This window comes from Dermacentor albipictus, chromosome 2, assembly GCF_038994185.2.
Source record: "Dermacentor albipictus isolate Rhodes 1998 colony chromosome 2, USDA_Dalb.pri_finalv2, whole genome shotgun sequence".
Lineage (NCBI taxonomy): Eukaryota > Metazoa > Arthropoda > Arachnida > Ixodida > Ixodidae > Dermacentor > Dermacentor albipictus.
In genome coordinates this window covers 43,625,009-43,642,466 of record NC_091822.1, presented here as the reverse complement: position 1 = coordinate 43,642,466, position 17,458 = coordinate 43,625,009, and the positions used below count along the sequence as shown (strand labels likewise).

The 17,458-nt window shown below is 43.9% G+C and overlaps 1 protein-coding gene across 2 annotated transcripts in view; it reads left to right on the top strand.

Annotated features, from left to right (window-relative positions):
* gry (trafficking protein particle complex subunit 11 gry) overlaps positions 1-17,458 on the top strand; it is a 158,247-nt gene that overhangs the window by 90,895 nt on the left and 49,894 nt on the right. For both annotated transcript variants that reach the window (XR_010567779.2, XM_065445339.2), the window contains exons 17-21: positions 2,026-2,098; positions 3,943-4,000; positions 4,920-5,057; positions 12,509-12,717; positions 15,600-15,775. Coding sequence is in view for 1 of the 2 variants with exons in the window: in XM_065445339.2 (XP_065301411.2) it covers positions 2,026-2,098; positions 3,943-4,000; positions 4,920-5,057; positions 12,509-12,717; positions 15,600-15,775 (654 nt within the window). In the remaining variant the exon portion in view is untranslated. The remainder of the gene's footprint in view (positions 1-2,025; positions 2,099-3,942; positions 4,001-4,919; positions 5,058-12,508; positions 12,718-15,599; positions 15,776-17,458) is intronic.

Here is a 17,458-nt window from a genome sequence, read left to right as displayed (position 1 = left end):
CACATTACGCTGGCTACAGCAGGGAATGACAGCATGTTTGTATTATCGCCTACTAAAAGATTGCTGTACACTACCAATGGCACTACGCACCACACGCTGTAAAACATATAAAAACAGATAGATGAAGATGCTTATCGCAATAGGTTTGGCGGCAATAGCTGTGAATGCGGCGTGCGACAACCGGGGCATTGATTTGTTGGCACTGGAATAAGAAACTGTGCGCGCTGTCGTTCTCACGTGAGATGGGCAGGCGAATATTGCAGTGAAGCTGCCACGGAGGGAAGCTATGTACTGTTCTCGATCACGCGCTTTGCGCATTTTCTTGTTTACATGGGATCTAGCGACTGGAAAATGTATCATATGATCGCAGTTTGGCAGTGTATTGAAAGTTGGGGCCGAAAAATCGTGTTTTCTGGGAACGTGTGAACCGGTAAAAAAATGAGTGTAACTCGGTTGGGTCATTTCCTGTGCTCTCGATTGCGAACGTTGGTGCCGGGAAAATGTTCATAGCGGGAACATATCAACGAGGTTCTACTGTATGCATTCTACTGTATGTGCGCAGTAACTGATTGACTTCCTTAGTTTAAAAAATTATGAGGGCTTGGAAATTTAGAAAAAAAAATAAAGCATAATTGTTTTATCACTCACCTCTTTCCTTCTACCCCTACCCCTTTCCCTTTTAAGGCCAAGCACTCATAGACATGCCTGGGCCAGCAGTAAATGTTCTCTGTGCTGCTCATGTCTTGGTATTAACAGCAATAAGTAATGCCACAAGAATATTCAAAGCCACAAGCCCAAAGATTAGACAAATCCATGTGTTACTCATCGTTTACGAGATTGCTGAACACGTGCAGTGCCCTGCTGACCTCTAGTAGCTCTCGTAGAAAATCTTACGGTTGACTCAAGACCACCTTTGTGATTCATGATCAGGTGTGCCCACATCGTTGGATGAAGACAAGAGTAAAGGGGGCGAGGGGGCATGTCACTCACAGACGAGTATACAGGGGAAGGTATTCTTTTGAAGTGGCTCAAGCCTTTGAGGCCAACTGCCTCGTACTTTCGATCAAATAGCTTTCTTTAGCTCTTTTGCCCAATTTCATGGTTGTATGTTGCTCGCATGTGGAAAACATTCCGAACTGCTAAATTTGTGGAACCTAGTTGAAACCGACAGCATTGCGGAGTCAAGGTAGCCAAGGTCGCACGTGCGATGTCTGCACTTCACGACAATGCACATCGTGACAGGCAAGCGCAAAATGTGCTCAGAGGCTCAACAGATTTTTTTAAGAGTGTGGGAGTTGTAAAACACAACAGATTAATTTTGTTGTCGAACTTTCTTTTTCAGGTCTGCTCTATAACTCAGACATTTTTGCAACTGCATGTGTGCCCTAAAACATAAATTGGCAACAGTATTTACTTTCCGCACAAAAACTGAAGAGGCAAGAGGCTTCTTTATTGCATAGGCAAGCCCCACTTGCCTGTTAAGCCATCACGTTCCCGCCACATTTTCTTTTTCTCCTGTGTTTCTTGTTTTCTTACTCACTCCACATCGTTCTCGTCACTCTCTCCTCAACTGGCACACCTCGTTAAGAAGCACACTCGCTGCCTCACTTGTATGCCAGATTTTTAACTACTGCATTATAACCGGTATTCCATATCGCGTGGCTGCACCATAAGCGTGATGCATATACATAGACTTTTATGGGGATGTGAGTCAGAAAAGACCGCATTATAGTCACTACTTAACTGCAAGCAGTTACTTTATAAGTGGTTTGTGCTGTAGCTCACATGCTGTGCACCTATGCTACCACTACAGATGTGTTGGTTAACGGCTTTGTTCTCTTCAGAATTGCATTATGAAACGAACACTGCCTTAACATCTTCACTGCAACAAATATGCGCCTTTAAGCACATCATTCCTTTAATAAATCGGAGTTTTTTATTAGGACCATTTGGCTATTTGCTTACGTTGACAATCATTGTGAATGGTTTCTGCATTATTTCTTTCTTTTATTTTTCTTCCCCCAGTTGAATGCAAGGTCCAGTTCGGACACAGCGCATTCTATGCCGACCAGCGTGTCTGCCTCAAGGTCTTCATCAGGTAAATTCTCTTCTGCAGTGCCAGTGATGTGAAAAAATCATGGAAGACTCAGCGGAATGTAATGATTAGTGCCATCTTATTAGTGCTTCTGACTATGCTGACTTAGTAGGCAAACTCATTGTCTAGCTTGCCACAATGTGCTTTTAAACAGAGACAGCCCTGAACAGTTTTGTCCACTTATGATGTTTATTGTCCTTCTGTTGCTGTTGTTTTCAAAGGCTGCGCAATTCTTTCATTACATTAGGTGTAGTAATTTTCTTTCTGGTAATAAAAACAGTGCCTGCAGTTCAAAATAAAGTAGCATAAACGCACTAATGAGCGCCTAATCAAGTCTATGTGGGCTGATGTGCCACAGCCAAAAAGCCTGAAGCAAGTTATTTTTGAGCCCAAGTTATATCCTTGCTGTCAAGTGGTGATAGCACTAAAATATTGCTGCCATGGTGTACGTGCGATGCGGGAAGCTGAACATCAGATGTGAGAGCCACGTGGGATAGCCAAAAATGGGCTGACACAATACAGTCGAGCATCTGTTCAAAGCTGATAGTGGTATTGGGATGTCATACATACAGAGATGACATACCTTGAGCTTTGTCCAGTTTCGGTTTCTTAATTGGAACATGTGTCCTAAAGTAATTGAATTTAATTTGTAAAAATCAATTTTAGGTTCTGTGGGCAATAATCACACATATTCTTTTGTCTGCCACTGCAATAAACCTTGGTCAGCAGATACAGCACAACCTCGTTGATACAATCATATTTTGTTTGATTTCGAGGCACCAACATTTGAGATTGAGAACACAGAAAATGACCCAATACAGTTATGCTTCTTTTCTACTCGTTAATATGTTTCGAGAAAACATAATCTTCTGGCATCAGTCATTACATCATCAAACTGCGATTGTACGATACGTTTTCTGGCCGCTAGATTTCTTGTGAAGAAGACAAGGTGTGAGGCATGCGTGATTCAGTGCAGTAGGCAGCTTCCCTGCAGTACTCGTCTGCCCGTGCTGTGTGAAAATTCCGCCATGTGCTTAGTTTCCTCTTCTGGTGCTGGCAAATCTTCCTGTGAGTCACCGCACGTCGCATTCACAGCTATCGCTGCCAACCTTATTGCGATAAGCACCTTCACGTATTTGTTTCACAGCACGTGTGGCATAGGGCCATTGGAAGCATAGGTTCGCTTTTCATAGGCGATAACCCAAATGCTCTTGCCCATGCTGCTGCAGGCATTGCAAAGTGGGTGTCATGTTTTTTGCTTTGGTGTCATTATATTCCCCACGCCAGCTCGCTTTCGCTTGGTTTTCCATGGCTGTCCTAAAACACTACTCAGTAGTAAAACTTCAAAGCTCGTCTTGTCTCGCAACAATTCTCCATCAAAACTTACTCACCACCAAAATGCCCTGCCTGAAGAAGCTGCTGACCCAGGCCAAATTCAAGGCGTGCAAACATAAACTTGATAAGAGCTGCAATAACGACAATGCGGGTCTGCTACAGTTGAGTCTACCAAATTTTTAATGACTTTGGGCTGTAAGTTTTCCTAGTTAGTACACTTTTCCTCATACTTTTTCCAAAATGTATGAACCAGGTTCTGCTGCATTATCTTTTCCTTTTGAGCCCCCCTTTTATTGGTTAAATAATTGTAGACAGTTGTCGCTGAATTACATGCAGTATGTCTGCATGCTGAACTTCACTGGCACATGTGCGTAAGATTGCGCACACATTTGTACATCATGTGGTGACCTTTACGAAGCAAAGCTGCAATGCTTTGTTCTCATTCAACTTGCACTTTTGCATCTGGAGTCAGGCCTGTATAATCACATGCCATCACATTTCCTTGCGATCAGGTCCAACTGTCCTCTTCCAATCAAGGCCAGTGGGCTGAAGGTGCACTTCAACAACCAGGTATTGTTGACTTGAATGTTCAGTGCTTCAGCTTCGCATTTTTTTTTTTTTGAGGTGTAGTTCAGGGCTCAAAGTTCACTGAAGTTCACAGTGTGGCATAATATATGTGACAGAGGGGCATTGCTGTGTTAAAAAAATGTACTAACATTACATTTTGGACCTTTCATTTTCTACGCTAAGTGAAGGTTCGAGGCCTGAAAACATGAAGAAATACTGGCAAGCCTCAGAATGCCCTAAATAATTTACTATGCTGATAGTTTTTCTACGAAAAAGCTGCAGTTTCGTTTCCCAGCAGATGTATGTGTCATGATGTCATGACGCGAAAAGTGGTCACATGGTAACAGGACATTACAACCTTTTGGGATTCACTCCAATCTACTCACCGGTCTGGCATCCTGCTACGTTGGGTCATGCACTGAGTAGTAGCATAGCCGACCGCCAAGTGAGCCGGAGTAAATACCAAAATGTTGTGATGTTGTCCTGTTGTTGTCACAATCCATTTGCATAATGACATCATGACACATACAACTGCTGGGCAGTAAAACTGAAGCAGTTTCGTAGGAAAGCTATTAGCATATTAAATTATTCAGGGCGGTCTGTGGATCCCCAGTATCTTTTCTAGTGTTTTGAGGGTCCTCAACCTTCATTTGGCACAGAAAATGAAAGGTCATAAATGTAATATCAGTGCTCTTTTAATTGAAGTCAGTATTAGGAACGTTGCTGAGGGGAAATTTATTCAGCTATCTTGTGTCGATTTGTAGCAGTCTGTAATGCTGGCCATACTACACTAAGGTGCGTATGAGTGGATTCCTAGCCACCCTTGTTTGTGCTTGTTGTAGTTGTTTCAGTTGCTTTTTTTGTAGTTAGTGCACGATGCATCTAGCAACATGTATACATGTATATCGGTTTCTGCTGACAGCACTACAACAACTTCTGCATCGTCGAGGATGGTGACCCAGCTGCAGCCATTGGCAGCCTACACTTGGTGCCACGGAGGACACAGTCCTTCTCCTTTGCATTCCTGCCTCGGTCATGTGACATCAACAGCGACATCCAGGTCTGGAATTTGCAGTCCTTGGGCTTCTAATGGTTAGATGTACAAGTGAACCTCATTATATAACAAAGCCACATCTGACACTGAAATACCTTTGTTAAGTCAAATACTTGTTACACATCGATATCAGCAGGAAATGTTTTAGATTCACCTCGTTATATCTAACAACTATGTTCAGATTTAATTAATTTTTTACATTTTTTACATAAATCTTACTAGCAGAAGCCTCAAACTACAGTTGAATGCTGGGTCACATACAGGGTGTGCATCTTTGTCACTAACCACTCACATGGCATGTGGCTTTTTCACGGGCCACATATGCAACACATGGCTTTTCATGGGCTGCATACATAGCATATCTCTTCCATGTGGTCTACATGCATAGCCTGTGGTTATCCACAGGCTATGCTATCCTCAGCCGTAGTGATGCGTCAGTCACATCTCATTTACGTCGTGCTGTCATCGTCACACTGTCATTGTTATAACTTCGCAGTAATTTAAATATCAACATCTCATTGTTCTCATGCTGTCCTCATTACACCGCCTTTGTCATTCCATATATATATGATTTCTTCTTCATTCCATCATCACTGCATCAGCGTCATACAGTTGACGACATGCCGCAGCTATATGACGGAGCCTGTGTCATGTAGCTGAGGCAATGAAAGGATGACAATTACCACTACATCTATTGGTAATCTTGAGTCACGTTTATTTAACCCATGTGTTAAATAAACTTCACTTAAAGGCCAGCTGCAATGAAATTTCACTTCAGCTCACTTGCATATAAATGCTTAGCATATACTATCAATGTAACCTTCACAAATGCACAAGGCTGGTAATTGTCCAGTCTTCTTATTAGCAGCCTTTAAATAGCACCTAAGCAGATTATGCATGCACCTGGCGGTGAGCCATAGTGATGCGGACACGGTGTAAGAAATAGCTTGGGTGGCTGAGTGGTGCGGGCTGGGCGCGAAGTGCAGGGAAAGGCTTGGAGTTCTCTTTTCTCCGCGTGTCGAAAAAGGGCGCTAGAAACTTGCGCCCGCTAGGGTGCCTCAATGTCCTCCTCGCCCACTGCTTCGTACAGATTTGCACCATTTACTACGGCGTTGGGCATGTGAATGGCGGACGCTGTAGCAGACGCCTTTGGTGGATGCCGTAGGGACGCATTGCCGGCTGACTTTGGCTGACAACAGAGAAATATACAAGGGTTCAGCCGTACGATGCGCAGGAAAGTTGCATGAACTGAAGAAAAGGGTTGATGGGCTCATCGGTGAAGGAAGCTGGGAGTGCGACAATGTCTTCGATTTCGACGACCCTGACGCAGATGCAGCTGTAGTTGACAGCATTGTCTACTACGTTACAGGGTCCGTGTCTAGAAAACTTTGCAGTGGAACAACCTGGCAAGGATGCTCTTGAAGGAAAAAAAAGGTATCTCAAGTGTGCCCGAAGCTGATCTCATAAAATGTAAAACCACGGGCTGGCTCATGCATCCAAATATGCTGACTTCTTCAAATACACTGAGGAAAAGTTCGCTAAGCACGCAGGTGACAGGGATGCATACGACAGAACTACTGATGCCTTGCTGGAGAATTTCCACTTCTCGTTCTCTTGTAGTACACACAAAGAAGAAATGCTTGCCAAGTTGCTACATTACTATACCTGCCTACGCGTGCATCAGTGCTGTAGGCAACTGAAGAACAAGCATGAAAAAAAGAGCCACGCACAAAATGTCAAAGCTTGTGTAAGCGCGACTGCTTAAACAAACTGAAGATGGTTTTCCTCGCTTATATGTGTTTCATACACTTCTTTTATAGAGCATGTTATGTGACCTCTTGTGTGAGTGCTTTCTTACCTGAAGATTCTAAAGTTCAGTAAATAAATGGCAAGAAAAAAAATTGGGTTGATGCAATATTATGCTATGTATGTGAGAAATAGCAAAGAGATAGGATGATGGCTTTGTAACCAGTGAGGCCGGATCAAGTTGATTAAAATATGACATGCATCATTAAAAAAAACGGTTCTAGTTTGTATCATTACACAATTGCGACAGCCTGCACGGTCACACCCGCAGCTGTTGCATAATCTTATATCATCATGTCAATACCAACATATTGCTCAAGCCTTGGCTTACATCATTAAGAAAAGATAAATTACTTGTATGCAGACTCCAGCGAAACAACCACACGCCGACAACCGTTCCTTGGCCTGAATTGTTTCATACTGCACGTGGATTGCAATTTAGGTGTCAGACTTTATCGGCACCCTGCAACTCATTATGAACAACAATTAAATGACCAGACCTCACAATACGTACAAACCGCTCGAAGGTCGTTGAAAGCGCCATGTTAAAATGAAAAACTTCTAGGCCCTCAGCACATTGCGTCTTTTACTCGGCGAGCGGGGCGCAGTGACGGGACATGCCGTAGCCATAGCCAAAAGTATGTCAGTTTCTTGCGCCATCTGTCGCCGCTCTCTAGAAGCAGAGCTTTACTGCGGCATGCCTTGCGTCGACACCTTCTCACCTAAGCTTCTTCTTACACCGTGAATGCGGATATAGCAAAAGTTTCAGAACCACGACTGCTTATCTCTCAGGTGCGTCTAAACGCCAAGGTGCATCGCTTGCTCAACATTTGCAAGTTGATGGCTATCTCCCTTGGCACGCTTTCTCGTAGTGTATGTGATTTGAGCTGTTGCAAAGATGCCTACTTTTTCCGTGGCCGTCGGGTGCTCAAACAGTGCTTGAACATGAGCGATGGCTATCCAGTACACAACGCCACATAGAGGAAGGCAGTACACAACCTTGCTGTCTCAGTTTTTTCAGGTTGCAAGTTGTGGGGATGCGCGACCCTCGCGCCTCTCCTGATGTTTTTCCTGCATAGCGCGTCCCCTGTAGTGCGGCGTCGGAGTGGTACAAGCGTGGTGCGAGAGATGGCGCGAGCGTCGCGCCGCTGTGCGGTTACTTGGGTTCGGGAAAGACAAGGCGCTCTCTCTTGGGTTTGAGACAGCAAGCGGGACGGACGTGCTGCACGTGCAGCAACCCTCTTCCCCGGTGGGTCGCCAAACAGCGCGGACATTCCGCGCGCGCGGCGACCGATGCATCTGCGAGACCGCCTTCGAACGCGCCACGATTCGCGTGACTATACACGCGAACGACCAGGCGTTGGGATCCAGCATGGAGCGAACATATTCGCTCGCGAGGTCGCGGTGAGTCGGACTTCTAGATTTGTCGCGCGCCCACCGGCATGTTTTGTGGATAGCAACTCGGCTAGCAGGCATTGATGTATGAAAGGTGCAATAAATGCCCTTGTGATTGTTTGCACTACTGTGTTGTCGTTCCTTTGTCCCAAGAGTACGGTGTGAGAATCCCACATCAGACCCCACAAAGTCTGCACCACGCTGCAGCATTCAAGTGCGACGCGGACCAGCCAACACTCGCAAAGCATGTAAACTGCACTTGACAAAGCTGCACAAGCTAGATTTCATGAGCACACTCACTTAGCCATGCAAGCTCTGCTTGCCACACGCTTTTTCGGGTTGACTATAAGTGCTGCAAGCCATGATGGTGCACAAAAAAGTAAATTTAAGTTGCATTCAGGGGCAATGTTCTCCAGCGATTATTTACAGTAGTGCATCATCTACTATACATTTCATGCGTCTCTATATCGCACACATCGAAGTAGATGAATGAAAGCATTTCTGACACTGCCAGAAATGCTGTCAGCAGGAATTGCATGTTGCATTTGTCACAAAGGTGGATGCAACGCAGTGGTCATTGTGTAGATGCGGCGGCAAGCCATGCAGGGATACGATGTCACCAGAGCTCATTGAACAAAACTTTACCACAGCTGGCTATCCACCCTGTTTGGCCATGACTCCACGCGCACTTCGCGCTGAGCCCACAGCCGAGCTAGTGGGTAGACTCCTCTAGCCCAGCCATGTCGAGTCTCAGCTGCTGATCATCCTTTACTCCACATGGTGGTAGTTGTTTGAGCAGTCGACGAGTCCAGCGTTTTCAGTGGGCCAAGCAGTGGCCGGTGAAATTGGATGTGTTGTGCCCAAGACGCTAAGATTGCAAAAATTTTACCCTGTGCTTTAAATGTGACCCACAGCAGTGAGACCAGCAGTTGTGGCTGCAGCACAAGCACACCAGTGTGTGACAAGGGAGCACCTTGTTGTTTGTCGAAGGTGCGCTCATCAGTGAAATGAAACTACATGGGCCAGCTTGCTGCTGGTCCGCCAGGCTAGTGAATGGTGCACTCTGCTTCAGTGGCTCTGGTATGAGATGGGACATGTTCTATTCCTGCACTATCCATGCTACACTGCAGAGCATTCAATTTTTGCCAGTGTAGTGTAACTACGCCATGCGTCAGCTAGCAGAGTAGACTAACTCTATGGCTGCAGGCATATGGTACCTGTTCACTGATACACAGGAACAGTGTGCAAGCAAGGGAAGCAGATGACCCAGGCACTGGTTCTTTACAGTCTAAATAGGATCTCATTTCAGTATAAAACTCCGATTTTCAGTATAAAAACACTGATTTTTGTGAAGATTTTCTGAAGCACCTACTTGCATTGCAAGCGTAAAATTTTTCACTGAGGCTACTGTATGTCTAAATTATCTGAAAAGGGGATTTTTACATGGTCCAGAATTTTGTTGTAGTTTGCCTTTAAAGAATACGGTCTGTCGCTACATTGCTCAAATTGTATTCGTATTACCGTTGACAGGCATCATGAGATGGAGTTCTGCTGTAATTTTTTTTCTTCTCCTGGATTTCAGATTCCTTTTTCTTTTCCCACAAACACCTGGTAGCCAGATTCAATTGTAGCCAGTAATGAGGCATGGGAACATTGTAGTAAATGGTTTATTTTACCATAGAACACACACAAATGTCCACAGTGCCAGGCTGCTCATTGTTACATTCAAATAATATTAAAACCGGTGATGCTATAAGTGGGGTCAACTGTACTTCTTCGTGTCTGATTAAAGGTTTGGATGTTTGTCCCCTCTGCATTTTTTAATGCAATTTGGTTATGACAATTATCTGTTAGAACAGTGGGATTTTCTTGGCACTTGAATATTGTTATAAGTGGGTATTACTGTTAACGTATCAAGGATTGTGTGCCAGCTTAATAGCAGTTTGTTATTAATTCCATGTGCAATGTTACAACTTCTAATCAATGAAAAACCTGATGAAAATCAGAGAGACTGCTGTTTCCGACTGCCATTAAGTTGGTGCATGATCTTTTGTACAAGTATTTTTATTGCCATCTTCCTTCCCGAAATAAACCACTCGTGACTGTAATGTTCATCGTGTCGCCTTTCTCTGTCCATCATGTTAGCCTTACAACTGCTGCCTTTAAAGGACGGACAACGGATTTTTAAGGACACAGTTTTTTATGGCACAATTAAAAGCTCACCTTCGATAGTGTTTACACCTGCAGCAGTTACTTCCAAAAGTGCATAGATTTTTGTAGAGATAATTTTTTGATCTGAGCAGCCTCTAAGAAAGCAAGAGTCCCTCCTCCAGCAACATTTAGAAGTGAGAGCGATGCTGATAGCCCATCTTGCAAAGGGAGAAAGCTGCCCATTATTCTGCTTTCACAGGAGTGAGTGCAACTGTGGTCAACCACCTATATTTTGAGCTTTCCAACCACTTTTTAAAATAAAAAGCTAATGCAATAAGTTTTTCATTGCTGTACAGACCTTTCTTATATTTGTACAGTGTTTTTCCCCTATGTCATTGCTGGCTGGCCCCTGGCTTCGTCATTCTGTCGATAGACGAGCCAAGCCATGTCATCAAAAACGAAGGCAAAAGCATCCCCACTTTTCTGTTCGCTACAAATGAAGGCTTATGTGCAAAGGAAAGTTAGAAAATACTTAAAATAGAAAAAGAGGTACTGTATTTCAATACTAATAAGAAGACCAGAAACTACATGTACTAGTAGAAGGTCATGTTGTAGGTCACTTATGTATCTTCATGTTCTTGCCACGTGGGGTGCCATAGGTCATTTCTCACTACATTTTCTGAAGAATTAAAAATATAAATTTTCGTTTAAGGGGAAACCGGGCTCATTTTAGCTAATACGATGGGCAATCTTTCCGTCAGTAAGGTTATCTCGATTCATGTTTAGAGCAATTGTCTGTCCCTTTAGAGGAAAGATAGTTTAAGCCATCGACGAGTGAAATGACTCCCTGCTTTGTTCCGATAAAACAAATTCTTGGAGACATGTGCAGGGAAATCACACACAGAATGTGGCTTGTACTTTTTGTGTTACGTATGTGATTCAGATTAAAGCTCCTGCCATGTAGAAGTGGCACATGGCTGCCAAAAACAGAAGTGAAGCCCTTGGACCACTGCTCTCATTGACCTTGTGTGCACTTGTCCTTTGGACAGTACGTTGATAGGATATGAGTGGTCACGAAACTATCACCTGTCTTTTTTGTTTGGTTGATCGAGTTCAAGATTTTAAATAATTTTCTTTGGTAGTCAGCCAAGTGCTGACGCATTCAGTGCCGAGTTGTCTGAAATCTCGTGAAAGTGATCTCATCCCCGAAAGTGATAGCTCGAAAATGCCGCCCCAGGTCATAGGCAAGTGTACGTGTGCAGCAATGCGTTGAGAAGCTTCTTGGCAGTTGGTGAAATAAGCTCACTTATTTTCTGAAAAACCTGATCTTTCGAATATTCGATAGTACCCGTTGAGTCTAAATTATCAATCAGCGACTGTATCAATAAATAAACAAAACAACAATACCCACAGAGAAATGTAAGCATTGCAGTGAGGTACAGGAGGATTGTTTCATTGTAGAGTGACGAAATGGGCTAGTTGGTGGTAGCATGCACCACATGTTTTAAATACACATCACACGAAAATGAACACAAACCCTCAAATTTCCTGTGGCATCTATAGTTGGGTATTACATTGTCATCTGCTAGCCTTGTGGACAGCTGTGATAGCATAGCGACAGCTCTTAAAAGGTGTAGGTTCCGAGTTCAATCCCCTGACCAGGTCTTTTTTCTTTATTGTCACCTTCGAAGGTTCCTTTCCAAAAAAATTGTGTGGGATTCCTGCACAGCTTTGGGCTGCACTATTGCAGTGGATGACAGTTCTTTCTCTCAAGAAGCATTTCCAATCTCTAAATTGACAATAATCGTTTCTCTCAGTTCACAGTAAATGGTTGTGTGTATGCTAGTTAGCTCTTAATCATGCATTCCTAGTTGCACTGCACAGTTCTAACAAGACAGGCATGAGGAAAACACCTTTCCTTGTTCTGTCATCTGCAGTAACCCATCAAAGATAAAGTCTTTCATTGTGCCCTCATCATAATGCAGCCACCAGTATTTGCAGTCAAACCTGTTGCCTTGTGCTCAGCATGGTGCTATAGCCATTGTTCCGCTACAGCGAGTACTGCTGTGATTGCTTGTTCCAGCAGTGTGTGTGTGTGTTGGCAGGTGAGCTCGGTGCACCTGCGGCTGGGTTCTCCTTCTTCGTCTGAATCGTCCACCGGTCTGACGCTAGCCTGGAACTGGGAGGGCACTTCGAGCAGCTCTGGTGGTAGCAGTGCAAGGCCGGGCCTGGCGTGGGACCCAATCCCTCGCAAGCCCTTTGGCCACGGCGAGGAGGTGGCCTTCCACCAGCTGCCACAGATGGCTGCCGCCAGGTGGGGCACAATGAGGTGTTATTGCACTCGGGGGAGAGGGGGGGGGAGAAAGAAGTGACAGGCAATCTATTCAAAACCCAAAGTGTGTGCACTGGCATTAAAGTAGGGGTGTGCGACTACTCAGGTATCATTGAGTCGAATCGAATATTGCATGTTCAAATAATTGTGAATCGAATACAGTTAAACCTCGATGTAATAAACTTCAGTAACGAAATTCTCTATATAACTAAGCATTTAACTATTATAAGATCTTGTTCATAGAACATTTAGTATTTAGAACCTCAATATAACGAAGTGTGCTTATACACAATTTTATTATAACAAAATTTTACTGCCTCCTCGAAGCGATACCGAGACAATGAATGGAAACTTCCACGGGCGCAGTTGGTCAAACGGTTGAATTACAAGTGGCTGCTTGTGAACACACCTGTCAAACCGTGTGCTGCCTGACTAAAAGCAACCACCAAAGCAGAGCAGAGACAGGTTATGTATAAAATCTAAGTGCGATAAGATCCTAACGCTCCTTGTGGGCTCTATGCTTTGGGTGCAAGTGAAAGCATGCAAGGGTGCGCCAAGGAAGATGGCAGCTTGATGAGTGCTGTCTGCCGCATGAGCTTCCCGATGTTGGCCCAATGCGGGGATCGCACGATGCTGCGTTGGCTGAGGCTACCTCTGTTGGTACAAGTTCATCTAAGTCAACAAGCGATCGAGGCAATAATGCAGTGCGGACAGAGGAAACAACATCAAAAGCAGTGCATATTTCAGAAAGTGTGAAGGCATGCCTGAAAGCATGTAGATCGTATTGGATATGCAGTAACAAACTGAACGACGCTGCAACAGCTGTCAATCTAACTTGTATGTGCAATCTCGGGAACGATCACTCATGAGCCACCTGTACGCATACATCATAGCGTCAAGCATTCCACGACAACTTGCAGCCCATTGCCACATCGGCTAGCTGCTCATTTTTGTCACAACCACACTGCCTAGATCATTAAGCCTAATCAGCGCTAATTTGCAGTGTGTCGGTGGCTTAAACAGTTTAGTGGCGAATAAATGCAGATCTGTTCACAGCAGTCGTGTTACACTTGGAAAGTTAACAAACCGCCTCACAAACAAAAAGCGAATGTACAGGATGGCTACAAGGTTGTCCACTGCCGTCAGCTTTGTGACACTCTGTGCGGCAAGCTCTCATTCCCAACGCTTTTCGTAGGCACACGTTGGTCTCCTTTTGTAGCTTCAAGCTAACCATCACGACTACATATGGATTTAAATGGCGAGTGCAAAAGTGTCATGCGACTATAGCACGCTGCATACATTTGAGTGGAAGGTGGATGAATGGGGGTGTCACACGAGCATGCCGTGACCCTCCCAAATTCACAATCTTTCACAGGTGGCAAATCACGCTGAACCTCACAATGAAATGGTGTCTGCTCTTTACTATTAGTGCTGACTGCAGTTGACCCACACATTGACAAAGATGGCAACGTGTGGAGCAGTGATCGAGTTGCATGATGCACAGTCGGCACTTTTATCTGTCGTGCATATTTGTCGTGCATGTGATAACCCATCTGCTGCAAGAATGGGAAGCTCTTGGGTATTTTCGAGGAAAACTGAAAAGGAAAGCTTTTCGTGCACTAGAAGGTTGCCATAAAACACAGGTTTTTTATTAATCTGAGAGTCCCATGGGCATTTAGTACAGCATAGCACCACTACTTCTTCAAAATTCAGAGCGAGAAAAGCACTTAATTCTACTCATCAGACATTGATAAATATACATAATTTCCAGAACTTCGTAAAATAGAACTGGGAGCTGTGATCAGTGCTGGCACACTAATTTGTAGTTCCCTTTAATAAGAGTATACCGTATTCTATATCTTGCTTTCTATGTACTACCTAAGTTACTAGTAGCTTGCAAGATTCTTGTTATGCAATGCTAGGAGATTTCCAAGCATGTGCAGCACCGTGTTTTCTTGTCCAGAGTTTGTAAGCATCATATTTTGTGAAACATTTTCTGAGATTTGATATTCGACCAAGGGGTGGAAACCCTCTACCGAGCACAACATCACCGTCTGCACCAGAGACGGTCGCCCCATTCCCAGGGTCGACTCCATCCGAGTCCTGGGAATGATAATCGAGGCAGCCGGGTCAAGCATTCAAACTGTCCATAAGCTGACGCTGACAACAAAGACGGACAACGCGATACGACTTGTACGCAGAATGTAACTAAGAAATCACATAAGAAATTATATTTGGTACAGTTGTGTTAGGCTTGGTACATTACCTTTATCAGCAGAACAACTTGGAGGCTGTGTCTTGTGCATTACAGGGCAGTATTATTATTATTGCCGCATTATTTTCTAATGTAAGTGTGAGTGTTTCTAATTTCAGTATGTGATTTAAGTGAGTTAAGTACAGCACTCAGTACTTGAGCTTCACTCCCAGTTGTCTGTACAATTGGTAGACTCGTGGCATTATGTTACCTACACATAGTCACCTATGGCACATTCTAGCTCTAGCTGCATGGACCTTTTGCCCAGAGCAATAGAGGGTTTGCTGTGCTTAGTCTGGCCACTGTGTTGTGCCCAGTCATTCAAGTGACAAACCCACACGAGCATGCTGAAATGTTGTGTAAATAAGGGACATGGATATAAATGACGCTACTTCTTTTGGCCTGTTTGCATTCAAAATTTGTGACAGAGCAGCATATCATAGTGTGGTTCCTTTACCACCATGTTTTGCTTTCGGGCAGGGTTCTCACTAAGCCGCCTTTGCGCTCAAAATCCTAAGCTTGGCGGCCAACTCCTAAAACAACAACGCACTTCTACAAATAACAAAGCAGCAACAACGTTTGAGACGGAACACTCTGGTTTGGGCCACAGGATTCACCCAAGGCGCCCCCAGGTGTCGCTGGTGTTGGACCACAAGCCACCTGTGCTGCTGCATGAGTTCTACCAACTGGCGATCACGATCGTGAGCGAGGAGATTGCACCACTCACTGATGTCTGCCTCAGCATTGGACTGGTTGAAGACCTGGACCCCAAGTACTACACCACCAGTGAGTAGCAGCCTGGCTCGGCAGAGCGTGACGTTTGGCTCATATCATTGCGCTGTGTCACACGTCGGATGTGATGTCAAGTGAGGTGAAGTTTTGCGTTAATGGGGCTGTGACATTAAACTTTCAAGCTTGTATTATGTGTTGCACGTTAAGCCTTACAAGTCCCACTGGAAGCTGGCGAAATTTGAGTACATTCCGTGTTGTAGTAAATTTCCATTTTGGATTCTTTTATATCACAGTTTAACCTACAGCAGTCTGACAACACTGAGTTCTGTCTAAATTAAATTGCATGCCTGCAAACTGTTCACTCAATAGTAAGGGAATATGATCTTAAAGGCCATGCTTTTATGTACTGCAAGCACTGGAAGCAATTGACAGGAGCTGGAAATACATTAAAGCCACTGTGCATCGTTTCATTTCTTTAATGTGCGTCTTGGCACTCTGCTCTGCTTTTTACTGCATAAGGAAACTAATTGCGGGCGCAGTTGAACGGTGATGCTCCTGCTGTGCTGTTGGGCGCCAGAGCATGCAGCAATATGTCCAGTATGGTTTCAGATTGTTTTTTAGCAGACAACACAGTAGTGGCCCCTCACTTCCCGATATCGCCCAGCTTATGCAAAAAATGGTAGGCTGTCACTCAGAAGAGCATAGAGGCAGCGATTTTAAATTGATATATTGAGTAGGATGTGTGCTGAGAGTGCAGTTTTTGTGTGTATAATGGAGATGTGAGAATAGTGAAGTTTTCAAATCGTATCGAATATGAATATTCAAAAAGAACAGGTTTCAAGTATCAAATCAAATATTGAATATTTGAAGTATCTAAACAAAGGGAAATATAGTGGTTGTGTGCCCTCTGCCTGCAACAAAAGGCTCATTTACATTATTTGATACCACTAATGTCAACAATTGAAAGTTCTTTCAACTGAGAAGCTTGACAATGAGAAATAAAGGAAAAGTGGTTGGTCTGGTACATCAGGACAATGGCAGTAATGAAGCAAAGGAACAGCACATCATCACATGCACATAGCGGAGTGTGGTGCTCGTTGAAATAGCTAATCGTGATGTTACAGTAATGCACACGGTTTGAAAGTTATTAAAATTTGTGAAATTGGCCAAAAAATTATTTTGCGAAAATCGTTGCAACAAACTCGTAGGCAGCTTAGGGTCAGGCATGTTTATCTAATGATTACAAATTAATGTGCAGAAATTATTACCAGGCATTCGCTAATGAATTGGTTTGCTTATGCAACAACTGTAGCTCTCGTGCAGCAGAATCATTTGGAAGTGTCTCCATGCCTATTGATTTTTCTTCCTGTAGACTGTAACAGCTGTTGTTGTCTCTTATATTATTCAAACTGAATGAATATTTGACAACTCCAAACATCAAAATTTTAAATTGAATATGACTTGAATAGCCAAGACTACTCCATTCATATTTGAAATTTCTGAACATTCGCACACCCCTAGTTTATAATCATTTTGGGCCGTCTACTCTCAGTTACGATGATTGTGGGGTTCTCACCCACGCTCTTGGGACAAAGGAACAACACAGTAGTGCAAACAATCACAAGGGCATTTATTGCACCTTTCATAGACTAATGCCTGCTAACCGAGTTACTACCCACAAACATGCCGATGGGCACGCGACAAACCTAGGAAGTCCGACTCACCGCGACCGGATAA